This window comes from Opisthocomus hoazin, chromosome 24, assembly GCF_030867145.1.
Source record: "Opisthocomus hoazin isolate bOpiHoa1 chromosome 24, bOpiHoa1.hap1, whole genome shotgun sequence".
NCBI classification, from domain to species: Eukaryota; Metazoa; Chordata; class Aves; order Opisthocomiformes; family Opisthocomidae; genus Opisthocomus; species Opisthocomus hoazin.
Window position 1 is genome coordinate 7,436,586 of NC_134437.1, and position 13,411 is coordinate 7,449,996.

The 13,411-nt window shown below is 44.1% G+C and overlaps 1 protein-coding gene across 3 annotated transcripts in view; it reads right to left on the bottom strand.

The window, feature by feature from the left end:
- Window positions 1-1,844: 1,844 nt before the first annotated feature.
- Window positions 1,845-13,411, bottom strand: part of FLI1 (Fli-1 proto-oncogene, ETS transcription factor) — an 88,477-nt gene continuing 76,910 nt past the window's right edge. For all 3 annotated transcript variants that reach the window (XM_075442483.1, XM_075442482.1, XM_075442484.1), the window contains 3 exons: window positions 6,702-6,764; window positions 5,366-5,413; window positions 1,845-4,401 (listed from right to left, as the gene is read on the bottom strand). In XM_075442483.1, coding sequence (XP_075298598.1) covers window positions 3,872-4,401; window positions 5,366-5,413; window positions 6,702-6,764 — 641 coding nt within the window. In that variant the 3' untranslated portion in view covers window positions 1,845-3,871. The remainder of the gene's footprint in view (window positions 4,402-5,365; window positions 5,414-6,701; window positions 6,765-13,411) is intronic.

The following is a 13,411-nucleotide window of genomic DNA, read 5'->3' on the forward strand; positions in this document are numbered from 1 at the left end:
AGAAGATTTTCTGCTCTCCCTGTTGACTCACAGCTCACAACCATGTGATCCCAACCATCTGTTTGGTAAACTTTCTGATTTAAGCCTGAAATACTTGAATTCCATCTGCCTTGTCCTCCTGGGAAAAGCAAAAAGTAGCATTAGTACTGTCAAATTCCCTGTTTATTTTCTCTCACCATGTCCCAGAAACTTGGGTTGGGAGGAGACAGCCCCCTGTTATCACCCCTAGAGCTTCCAACAAGGCCGATATTGGGGGCCGCAAACGGGCTACTCTGATCTGTATGGTATTTCTTGTTCTTTACCTGAGGAAATCTGTTAAAATCTTATGGAAATGCTAAAAGGTGCCTGGGAAGTGCCCCATCAGTCTGAGGCTGTCTGACACACTGGTGTGAGATCTGTTTCCTCCAAGACCACTTTATTCCATGGGAATGCAGCCTGCAGTGGGCGGCAAACTCTATCTAAAACTAAATATTAGCAAATACTAGTAAAGATTACGAGCAGCAAGTACCCTGAAGTGAAGGATGAAAGGAGGCTGAAAGGACTCGAGCTGTGGATGCTGCTGATCACCTTCCATCTCACTCTGGGCTCCTTTAAGATGTTGCAAGCTGGACGGCCAGAAACAGATTCTTCTTAAATCAGTGGTTGTTTTGAAAAGCCTTTTTTTCTCTGAGGATCCTGCTGGCCGAATTTTGCTATCAAAGACATCTTTGCAGTCTGAGAACCTTCAGATTCTGGCTTTCGATTTTTTTGTGCAATCTCAGTCTTCAGATTTTCCTATTCCTGGCAACTGGGCAGGCACGCTGTATCGAAAGAAAATACTTGATATTTCTATTGAAGATGCATAGCCAGAATGAATCTGGATTGCGCTAAAGTGAAAAACAATAGCGATAAGCAACAAAACGCTCACTCTTATGGCTAAATTGAGCAACTGTGGTGGAATACGCAAAGGGAACAGCTCTGTGGTGGTTGCACACATGAACATCACTCTTTTGCAGAGCCCAGGCTTGCTAATCAAGCCAGTGAAAGCTATTGTACTAGAAACTTAGCAACAAAATGTTGTGTGTGTGGAGGAAGGAAATGGTGTGCTTGTGCAGTTATGTATTTGTAAGGGTTTATCAAATCGGCAGAAAGATCAAGCTATCTCTCAGGACCACCGTGTGTCTGCAAAAATACAGGAAGTGCCTTTGCCTGACCTTTATACACCGTCAGAAGATTCCTTGGCAGTGCTTGTTTTTGCAGCCTCTTACTCCATCTCAGGAATGCTTTGGAGCACTGGCTTTCCCTGGGGTTTGGGGATAGGTGAGAAACACGAGCAGGCGGGCGGGCCGGTAATACATACAGCATTGCACATATACATTCTGTCAATGACTTCTGGAGCACCCTAAAGAGCAAGCGGACGGAGATGGCTATTAGGTCAGTTATGGCTCTCGCAGGGAGGCTGCGTGTGCTGGCACTCGGCAAGGTGCTGTGACCCCAGTGCTGGGGCGCGGGTCTGCTCCCAGCTCTGCCACCGTGCTTGTGCGAGACACTTCACCTCCTCGAGCTTTGGCTACTCTACCACTTTCTCTCTCTCTCTCTCTCTCTTTCTCCATGGACAAAAGATGGAGCCCAGGTTTCTGATTTAGACGCTTCAATAACTAAATTAGGTCTGATAAACCCCGGCTCCAGAGGCACAAATTTTCTGGAATAAGAGGCCGATACTGTTTTGTAGTGATAAGCATTATGATTGCCACTGCTATGGAGCTGCTTTGTTTTCCTTTTTAGCTAAATTTAATTTAGAGGCAAAGTTCATGCTTTATCTGCAGGTACGAGAGGGGAGGGAGAGAGTGGGACAATCTGATGCCTTAGAGAAGAAAACCACCATTTATTTTGTCACATTTTTTTACATCATCTTCTTCATACAACAGTTTCATTGTAACACTTCATACATTTTTTTAAAAAACACCACGGTTACTTGCAAAATTATATATATTTTAATATCCAAAAAGTACATTGCATATATATAGTAGCAAAAGCCCCATTTCCATGGGTAATTTCTTAATACTTAAATTTTGCGATTATTGCAGTAATGTTACTTATAAACGTCCTGAAAGCACTAAGACCTAAACTGACTAGCTTGATCTTTCCATTTCGTTAAATAATGGCATCAGTGCTTCTGTTTAAAGTTATGAGCAGACTATAATGTTCTGGTTTCAGGCTCTCATCCTGCAATCGGATGCACATGGACCAAATCTCGCACCCACAGAGTCCCAGAGGTCATGTCTAGACTCGATATTAGGGATCCTGTTAATTGGTTGCCAGTTCATACGAGTTAGCTAATAGATTGTATGTGTAAGTCTCACCCCCCCTATAGACATCTGTTCTACAACACAATTGCTTGTGGTTTACCCTTCTGTTTATGGGACCAAACCGCTGTTTTGTGGATCATCAAATTAACATGTGCAAAATTAGAGATGGCTGAGAATTTTTGAATGGTTAAAATTTAAATGAAAACCCCTAGCGAAAGTTTTTGAAAAGATGTTACGAGAAGCATTCAATAATTTTCTCTATGAAGCGGTTAAGATCTTTCCAAAGTTCAAGATTTTTGGGGAAAATAATCACAAAATATTGAAATAGTTGCTTTAAAATGCTGGTGAATGTTTTCAGTCAGCTTCAAGCCAAACACGTTAGCTAAGTGGAGTTAATTTGCAGATAATTATGACATGCTAATACAAGAAAAACTCTACTCTAGACGAACCCAGGGAGATCTGGAAGGTTTCTGGCTGCTTTGGGGGTCAATTATGGATCCAATTGCAGGAACAAGGCTAACTCCAGCAGATACATTACTCATGTCTTATTTTTAAATTTTTTTTAGCAAAAAGTACAAAGCTACAGCCCAAATGTACAGATTGAAAAGATGTACAAATTACATTAAAAAAAAACAAAAACAACCCACAAACAACTGAGCTGATAGTAAAAAACAAACCTGCATTTGTGACCGAGGTCAACTCGTTTTATTTAATCTTTCTTTTAAAACTGTGAGATATAGGGAAAAATAACTCTGCATAATTTATACAGTAATTTGCCTTCTGACTTGTTGACCCTTTGGATGACGGTCTGACAAACGCACAGCGTTCGCGAATCGGTAGCATTTAGCGATCCCTAAGACTCTGGCAGAGCTCAGGGGCCTGCTGTCATTTATTTTACTTCACTTTTGCTTTCAAGGAATGTCTGTGCTTGACGTTAGGTTACTTGTTGCTCTGGTTTCTGATGTTTCTGGAGTTAATACACAGTCTAATGAAGTTGTACACTCTAGAAAAGTTCCTTCAATGCCCTTTACTTCTTAAAATATACAGGTGTATATATATATATGAATATATATATATTTAATTTCCAGTTGGGTGAAAATCCTCATCTGCCTTAAAGCTAAGATTCCAGTTGCGGTCCCCTGCAGCCCAACGTCCTCCACTTAACGGTCAAATTGCCTACTCTCTCCACAGCGAGAAAAAAACCCATGTAGCCAACCCACAGTTGGATCTATGTCTTGTCAAAAGCCTTTGAATCCGTAAAAATTGCTTTCATCAAAAAGCTAATCATCATTCCAGTAATGGTGAACAATCTTCATCTTCAATCCCTACAGAGGACATAAGCGTTAAAAACCAAAGAAAATGCAGAGTACTGGCCCAAAGAAGCATCCATCTCTCAGTTCAAGACACAAGAGGCAAAGTTACAAAAGTAAAAGGTTTGATCCAGGAATAACCAATATCCAGTTTTAATTCTTCCCCAGAAAGGCCACAATTATCCGTGAAGGGTCCCCCAAAAAACGTAAAAATCTCAGAAGTAAAGAAAAAGTCCAACCAGACTGATAAAGGCCACTCGAAGATAAAAGCATCTAGTAATAGCTGCCCAAGTGTGGTGATACATGGGCGTTGGGATGGCGAGGGACATTGGGGTTTGGATAAATGCTTCCGGCAGGGGAGGTCCAATAAGGTGAGGCTGCTCCAAAGAAACTGGATGATGTGACAGGCATAGAAGAAGGGTGCGGGGGTACAAAGTTCACCTTCTGCTGATGGGCATGGTAAGACGGCATGTAGGAGAGATCTGACGGGTACTTGTACATTGACGATTCAGTGGGATGAGGCTGAAGAGCCTGGGCAATGCCATGAAAGTCAAATTTGTAGGCATACCTTTTGCCATGCACTTTGGTCATAATGTTCTTGTCATAGTAGTATCGGAGGGCTCGGCTCAGCTTGTCGTAATTCATGTTGGGCTTGCTTTTGCGTTCTCCCCAGCGCCGTGCCACTTCATCAGGGTCCGTCATCTTGAATTCCCCATTGGTCCCTTCCCACGTGATACAGCTGGCGTTGGAACTGTCCGACAGCAACTCAAGGAGGAACTGCCACAGTTGGATCTGCCCGCTCCCTGCGAGAAGCAAGCCAAAGAGGAAAGGAAATGACATTGTGTTTCCTGCTTAAAAGCAAAGACAAAGGCAGGAAACAGAAGGACTATCTCGATCGTTACTGGGAACTGCTCCTTCAAGCCTTAGAAAGCCTTACATAGGAATGGATAAACTGTTCCCAGCAAACACGCCGGTCAACCCTTTGTTCTGTTCATTAGTTTGAGGTCAGGTTAGATTTCATAATGGTCGCCTTTGGCCTTAAAATCTTCGGGCTATTCATAAACAGGCTTTTTCCAGAGCATACCGTTCGGCAAAATTTTTCAGTGAATGGTTGACACAGTGTATTTCAACTCTCAATTGCTTACTGTTTACCATGGATACATTTTTCTTTCCAGTTGGTGATCTCAATTACATAAGATTATTTCTTCCCCAGACTAGTTTGATCCGGTATGGTTATGCTAATAGTAAAGAGCCTCATGAGGATGTTTCCTTACAAGCATTCAATGTATACAAGCTTGTTTAGTTCAAGCAAGATTTACTCCAGGTCTTATTCCCTAAAGTCAGGGGTTGTTTTCTGCGGATGACTTGCTAGGGACAGTTACTAAGCTGTGACTCTCAGAGATGTTTTGTGCCTTCCATTCAGCTAATCCATAGCAGACAGTGAAAAACTAACCCGTCCTGCAAATCTGAGAGACCAGCATAGAAGTCCCTTACAAAACTCTTCTTGAGAATACTGGGTTTGGGTAAGAGCTTTCAGGATGGTGATTTTGTCCTAAGAAAGATGATGTTGCACCACTTTTTCCACTTTGCTGTAAGGATTTTTGCAAAATCACTCGTGAGAGCACAACTACAAAAGCCAATGGCCCTCACAGCCTACCCCAATAGTAGAGGAAAACAGCTACTCATCCGGTAGGGACTGGAGCAGTAGATCGGAAGGAAAGCTAACCTCTTTGATAATTGTGGTCTGAAATTTAGAGATGAACTCACCTGGATTGGCAAGACGGCTACTAGTGGGCCCCAGGATTTGATAGGGATCTAAAAAACAACACCAAACAAAAGCTATTTTTAAAAATGTTTCATCAAAAAGAAACAACAGTTCATTATTGTTTATTCTAGAAACCGGTTCAAATTTTCACTTTCTTTCTTTACTCATACTGCCCCTTCTCCTAGGGCCTGGAACAGACTTGATATGTTCCTCATTTCTTTTTTAGCAGACAACCACCAATTCTTTATGGAATCCAGAATGGCACAGTGGTTTTGGCATTGGTTTCAGACTCGCCTGCTTTAAAAGATCATAATCTCTTTGGACATACCCTACACGTATGCGTCAACTGAAAACGTGAAACGTGAAAAAAGAAGGGTGGGACAGTACAGCAGTAACAAATCAGGAGCATATATATTTCTCCTAATAAATAGAGCTGGACAGCAGATGAGATTTTCAAATTCACTTGTTAGCAGTCCAGCTTGCTTCCCTCTGAGGTCAATGAAATGTTCACCCAGCTCACTCTTACTGAAGCAGGCAGAGCGTTAGACAAATGGGAGTAACAGAAGTTTTGTCACTGGCTCCAATGAGGCTGAGTGTTTCTTGAAAACCCCACAATACATTTATTAGGAATGAATTCCTTCCCTGTCTGTGGGGCCTCCTCAGCCCTAATCTCTACACTTCTCCTTTGCTTCTCTCTGGTTTTGGTGATTTGGATCTATAGCATTTGCTCGTGGATTGAATCAATGCCAAAAGAACCAACCTCCTAAAAAAAAAAAGGGATAGAAAGCAGCTGTGCACAGCAGAGAAGGTATTTAGCTTTTCAAAGGCCCCTTGGGAAACTAGCAGGAAGCACTACTGCTTGCTGCCCAACAGGGTTTGCTTTTCTTATTTGGTTTTCTTTGACGCAGGGGAAGCCCTGTTGATTCTGTTTGGAGACACTTTTCCATTGAACATCACTGCAGCAGAGGTGAAGAGGTAACGCGCTGACACTCCACCGCTGAAGCACAAACAGCTCCGTGCCCCTAACTGCTTCACGACCCGTTACACGGCATGTCACGGTGCTTCAAAGGAGATGCAGCCGATGCTAGGCACTGCACGTGACTCAGCTGAAAAAAGGATGTCTCTTTTGAATGGGGAAGGACAAGGCAGTAAAATAGAAACAGTTTGGAACAATTGCTGTCACTGCTCGGTCACAGTTGACTCATGATTCTGAGACTTCCCTCTAAGGCTCTGCCTGTTTGTCCTGTGCCGACGGTTGGTGCTTGACACATTTATTCACCCAGTCTGGTACAAATCTAATTACTTAGTAAATGCAGGGGGGACAAAATCAACAGTTACCTGGCTGGGGCCGTTGCTGTTCTGTTGTCTTATTCACATTTTGCGTCCCTGCAACAGGAGGGCCTGTAAAGACAGAGAAAGGTCTCATATGTACGAGAATGGAAGAAAAGGAATGAGAAGAGAACAAGCCAAGTACAAGATACCTTGCACAGGAATAATAGCGACTGGGATGGGAAAAGTTTTCCAATACTAAGAGCTGATAATTTTGAAATTGCACTATGAAATTAGGAGATTTCACTACAAATTTAAAATTTCACTGTAAAGTGAAAATATGCAGATGAGGCAAGAAGAAATGTTATGTAGATACTTTATTAATTTTCTGTCTTTTATTGCAACTTAACTTCCATTTTAGTTTATATTCATGTTTTGAGCAGAAAATTGGATTTTTTAAATGTCTGAATTCTGACCTTCTTCCATGTTGGAACATTTTTCAGTATTTTTGGGAAATGGGAATTCTTTTTTAAAGCAACTTTTTTATGCAGAAAGTTTCACTTTATCAAATCAAACATTTTGCTGAAAGTATCTCAGCCATTTCTATAAATCCCTTCACCATTAACATCTGTTCCTCCTCTTCACATCATTTCTCACGACAGAGAACTGTAGCTCAAAGAGTAGTCTTCACATGTAGAGTGCACATAGCTCAGAAAGCTGCACAGCAAAGGAAGTATGATCTGACGGCCAGGTTCTGCTGCGTTTATTTGCACCCAGTAGTATCTTGTCGAGAATCAAATGTGCTCATCTTGCACCGCTGCAGGGATACGGCCCAGCAGTGGAAGCAGGGGAGAGAGTGGCTCGGTATCAGCTGGTTGTGTTGGCCGGAATACAGTGTTTAGGGACAGGGAACTGATATTTCTAACGAGATGTCACCCAGAGTGTACTGTGAATTCACGGACGCTATAAAACAAGTAAGAAACAAGAGCAGCTGTGTGAGTAGGAGCCCTAGCTACCTGCTACAATTTGTGTAGAATCTTACTTTCTGAAAAGTAGTAAGAAACGCTCAGAATCTGCCCAAGCTGTCCACATCTGTCCCTAAAATATTACACCGAACTACAGGCAGGCGGTTAACATGGAGTCTGAGGTTTTACAGACGATCTGCTCCTGGCCCCTTAAGCAAATCCTGGAAGTATTGGAGATAATAAAAGTATTTGTGTCAATTTCTATTTCTTTTCATAAGAATTCTAGCTCTTGTCTTACTGACTATCCCCAAGCTTCCGCTGTCCTGATGCTCAAAACACAAGCCAGCCGTGCCTGTCTCCTCCCACAGTCTCATTTTGACCTTCCATTGCAGAATCTGTGATTCCCACTGGGACAACTTACTTTTGGTGAGGCCAGAATTCATATTACTGCCCCATCCTGTTCTCCTGACTGCATCATAGGAGGGATCTAATGACAAAAGACAACAGGCACAGAGGGGTTGAAATCAACTCTTCTCAGAAACAAAATTTGCAAGAATCTAGCTTTGTATCTTGGTCCCAGCTGGCTTGGTATTGTGTAGATCCATTGTTTTCCCTCTCCCATATCTCCTGTGCTCCCCTGGCCCTCTCACAACGTGCAACAGGGTGTAAATACAGTGGTTTGGGCGATGCTTGAGCCTGGCACATTCTGATCATGAAGTATAGCCATTGCACTCTGGAATTTAGGGTACAACTCATCCCGTGCTTTCTCTTATCCCAAGATGACAGAAGACTGCGGGCAGAAAAGGGGGATGAGATGGGCTCTTCTGTTATTTCACAGGAAATAAATGGTGACTTTAAAACCCAGGGAGGCCAAGGACTTGACACACACAATAAGGAAGCTATTGTAAGGAAGGCGAAAAGGGGAAAAAGCATCCTCCTGAGTGAAACTCAAAATGCCCCTTCAAACCACACCTCGTACCCCGTTGGGCTGCACAGTGCAGCGGGGCCGCGCAGCTCCCTGCGGAAACATCCCAGGCACTTGCACATTCCTCCAGGCTGGGAAAGCTGCTGCAGCTTTGAAATTACAGCCTTCTAGTTATTGGCATGAAAAGCAAAACAGAGAAGGGACGGGAGAGAGACGGGGAGGGGACAAGAGGGAGAGAAAGAGGAGGAGGTAAGAGAGGAGAATGGGGGAAGACAGAGCTCATGTAATCCTCCTGTTTTTATTTTTATTTTTATTTCACTTGTTTGTTTTTTTCCCTTTTTACTACAAACCACAAACCCCACTGCAAATAGATCAGTCTGAAAAACAAACCACTACTGTTTCAGCCTGGTACAAAGAGTGCGATGGGACATCTCCGAAAGAGGGAGGCGGCAGCCCTGGCAATGCTGTCCCAGAAGGGAGCCCTGTCCCCGCTCCCGTGGCTGGGCAAGGAGTGGCAGGGCTGGAAACTGGCTCGCAGCCTGGTGCTGCCAGGGAACTTTATCCCCAAGCTCAGTCCTCAGCAGTTGTCGTTGTTTTAAATAATCTGCTGTTTGCACGGGTAGCGTTTTCCTCGCTGGAAGCTCGTCGTGCAAATCCTAAATTCATCTGAGTGCACCCGGAGCTTGGGCTGCTGCGCTATCAGCGGCTGAAATCAGGAGGGCAGAGATGAGGTCTGAAGCAACCGCTGGCTTTTCCCATGTCCACTTTGCAGCCAGCCTCTGACTTTCGTTTCTCCCCTGGGATATCCTTCAGAAGTATTACAACTAGAGCTATTAGAGCAATGTTTTGGAAAATATTTTGAAAAAAAAACGTAAGAGTTCTGCACAGAGAGACAAAGGCAAACCCTGAGGAATTTCCACCGATCGAGATGCAAATGCACATTTTGGTTAGCTCAATCAGAAAGAGTTTTGCCATTATGTAATTTTAATGGAAACGCCACTTACATGGTGATCCTGTTAAAAAGAAAGGTAGCAATTAATTTTCCAACAGCAAAAAATTCTTTTCAAATTAGGGAAGAAATTCCTTTCCAAAAAGCAGTAGAACTCATTGAAAATTTCCAGTTTTCCCTGATTCTTTTGAGTCAGACAATTGACCAAAGTGAATCAACTGCTACAGATGGGTTGGTTGATTCAGACGCATCAGCATGTTCGGAGTAAACAAATAGGCCATCATCTGGAGAGATGATCATCCTTCTCCTCCTCCTCCTCCTCCAGATGGAGAAACTTTGTCACAGGGGAGGAGTCCGCTGAGCTCACAGTGTCACAGAAAGAGCGCAAAATGCATCTCCTGAGGGGTTTTTTGATCAATAAGTGACACTATTACAATCAGATGTGCTGACCAGGTGTATATTGCTATGGCTGCTTGGGCTTTGCGGGATCAAGACTCGATTCTCCAGATAAGTTTGGCTAAGCCTGGTCAAAATTCTTGTTCAAAACCTCTCCGAATGGGTTTCCTTGTAGCATACGTTTTGAGAAGCAAAGCGTCAGCTTGGAAGGATGGTGTGCGTGAGACTCAGCCCAGGTTTAACCCAGGTTGAGCGTACCTTACACAAGTCACTCTGCCACAGTTTCCTCCGTATAGTATGGATTGGGGAGTAAAGTGTGGGCCTAGACAGGGGCAGCCACACTCGTGGTGTGAGGATGAGACTTTGCAGCGGTAAGAAGGGTTAATTATGATAGTTAGCAATACAGGCGTTGCTATTGAAACAATGTGTTCACTCAGCCAGTGCCAGTTTCCAAGTCTTCCTCTCCTTCTCCAAAAGAGAAGTCCAAAGCCACTAAGCTATTTTTGTTTTGTTTTCACAAAAATCCGTGCAACGTGGAACCACACCAGTCCTCCCGGCTTCCAGGCCCAGACTCTAAAGCTGAACGTGTTTAAAAGAAAATGGAAAAGGCAGAGCTAGGGAACCTATCCAGAGACTCGAGTTTCTGCAAAAATAATACCGTTCCCAGGACCTGACGCCCAGTGGCTCAAAGAGATCCTACAGAACTCCAGCCAGACGGTTGGTTACAGGGAGAGTCTTATCTGTCATTAAAACCACTTGGATTTTACACCAAAACTTGCTGCACTATGGAAATTCAATTACAAGACTTGGACTGAGGTCCTCTTCTGGTGTAAATCAGCAAATAGCTACAATGAAGTTAGGGGCAAATTTATACCGGCAAGGATCAGGTCCCCAAGTCTGTTTTAGACTTAAAAGGCCCAGTGGAACAACAGTCCTATGACAAATGTGTGTTCAATACAAAATGGAATTAAAGAGCAGAAGATAAATCATAGATGCTTTCAAGAAATGTCATTCTGCAGCTGTCTGGTTTATGTCCAGAAATTCCCCAGAATGAATGCATACTCTATTACGAGTAAGGTAAAGGATATTAATAATGCTTTGCACTTTCACAGCCCCTTTCAACTAAGGATCTCACAGCTTTGCAAACATTCACACTCACAGTGCGCCTGGGAAGAAGGTTAAATATATTTTCATTTATTTACATGCATAAATGCACTTTCCACAGGCTTTAGCTGCCTTTTCCAGATGAAGTGGCTTTCCCAGAAATCAGGCTGCGTGGCACAGACTGCATAGCATTGGTTTCTGGACCTTTTCGAACCTTGGACTGTACTTTCTCACCCCAAATCTCTCTCGGCTCCTACCTCGCCACCCTCTGTGCCATTTGGAAGTTCTCATCCTCTGCTGTGCAACTCCCCTTTCAAAGTCTATGGATTCCTCTGGGATTAGATGTAAATCAGAAATGACACAGTAGTGAAACAGACTGCTAGGCTGTGCAGCAGGCTGAGAAAAGACTTAGAACATGGCAAAATTAGCAAGATCAAGAGTGGGCATCAGTCCTGGGAAGTTCAAGAGACGAGCTAAATTATCCAAACCTCTGCAGTTTCTTCTTGTCAGACTGTCTGGTGCAACACAGGAAGGACTTGACTTGGGGAAGAAACTGAGGAGTGTGTCGCAGGGATCCCCTGGTTGAGACGGTGGGGCATGGAGGAGGAGAAGGGCTGCAGGTTGTGCTGTGTAAGTGTAGGAGGTACAGCATTGCCGTCAGGAAGATCAGGCAGACTCCATTGAACCACCAGCCCAGCTTTACAGACACCCACCCCCCCATCCCACAGCTTGAGTGCTACTTTGCTCCTGTTCCTCATACCTCTGGGTCATATTTAGTCTACACAGACTAATAGGCTCAAATATTGCTGGGAGCAGACGGACAGACACGTACAGACTCACTTCCCTAGGAAACTGGGCTTAAAATCCCCAAGCAGATTTCCACACCACAGCGGAGACCATCCCAGATGCCTAGCAGCCCTCTCAGCTTGAATGCAGTCCAGTGAACAAGCCATTAGGGAATATGTGTTTAAGATATGATGTATTAGAGAGCAAACCCTCTCTGATAAGCTTGAAAAAGTTCTTTAAGATATTTTAAAAATCGGTGCTGGGACGCAGGGGAGAGGCAAGGGGGGGGATTTCAACTGAACAATAGGCTCACAGTCCCTGTGCTTCCTGAGCTGCTCGGTAAGTGCTGACAGCCCTTCCATCCGGCGCTCTCCGTAGGAGCTTTTTCAGTCAGACCAGATTCAGGCACTATTTTATGCTACCAGCCTTGATAAGGCTTTCCAGGAGAACAAAGGGCACCAGGCCGGTAATATCCTCATTTTTCAGGCCTTTTTGTCCTAGGATGGATACAGTGGGGTTGGGTTATTTATAAGCTACATGCTTTATAGCCACTATAGGGGAATCTTATTTGAAATGTTGGCCTAATGCCCTGAATTGCAAGCAAGGCTGGGAAGGAATAGCATGGCGTGTTTATTGTATTCATGGCATCACTGGCAGCAGCGGGAACTCTCTCCCAGGTGGGCACTGTCTGCTTTGTGAACTGCTGGGGCTCACTGTCAAGGTGCAGAGTAACTGGTGTGAACTTCAGCTCACCCGTGGGCAGTGTCATGCCTGGGTTAACTTTGGCAGAAGGTGTCTGGGGAAACGCATGTGCGGCAAACTTGCGGTGGCATCTAGAGTCTCCAGCATGGCAGGTGCTAAGCAGTAGAGAGAGCCCACCAATCTCTGTGTAAGGAAGCTGATGCCTCGAAGGAGATTAGGCAGCCAAAGAATGGAGAGTGGCTTGTCCTAAGTCATGGGGCCAGAGCCAGGAAGAAAATAAAGGTAAGTGTCCCAAGTCTCAGCGGATTGTCTAACCACTTACTAACGCTGCCTCCATTTCCCTTTGAAATGCACTGGCAGCCTCTGACCAAGTCTGCCTTGCTGACTCTGGAGAATAATAATAACAGTAATGACTGCAGTCATTTAGCCATCTTCTATTCCTTGCCACAGTATCCTGGGGTGCTTTACAAAGAAAAGTTGAATGACCTCAGTTCACATGACAGAAAACCCCCCAGACCTGAAAGACAGAAGGAACTGCTTCTGAACACCCTGTCTCTTTTGGTTAGGGAGCACAGGCACCATATTTCCAGACAGGACTTGGCCTTACAGATTTCACTGAAGCTAATCAGGGGAAGGAGAAGGAATTTGAAGCAGGCTATGGGATCCACAGGCTTCTCTGTGCAGAACACAGTCTGGTTTTTGCAACGAGTCCTTCTGCCTCCGTAGGAAGAAAGGATCCTGGCTTGGCGGCTGGAATTTAAATTAGCTTCTCTAAATGGGGAAAGCAGAACCAGGTGTCCTAGGGGATCCAGACTTGTGATTAATCTAAGTGGTCTCTTGGGGTTTATTTTGTGGCAACTACTTTATAGGGAGAGAGAGAAAGGAGGGCATAGGACCTCACTGCTTTCCCTCCCAAAATGAGGTTGTGTGTGGTGGCACTATTCTGGTACCT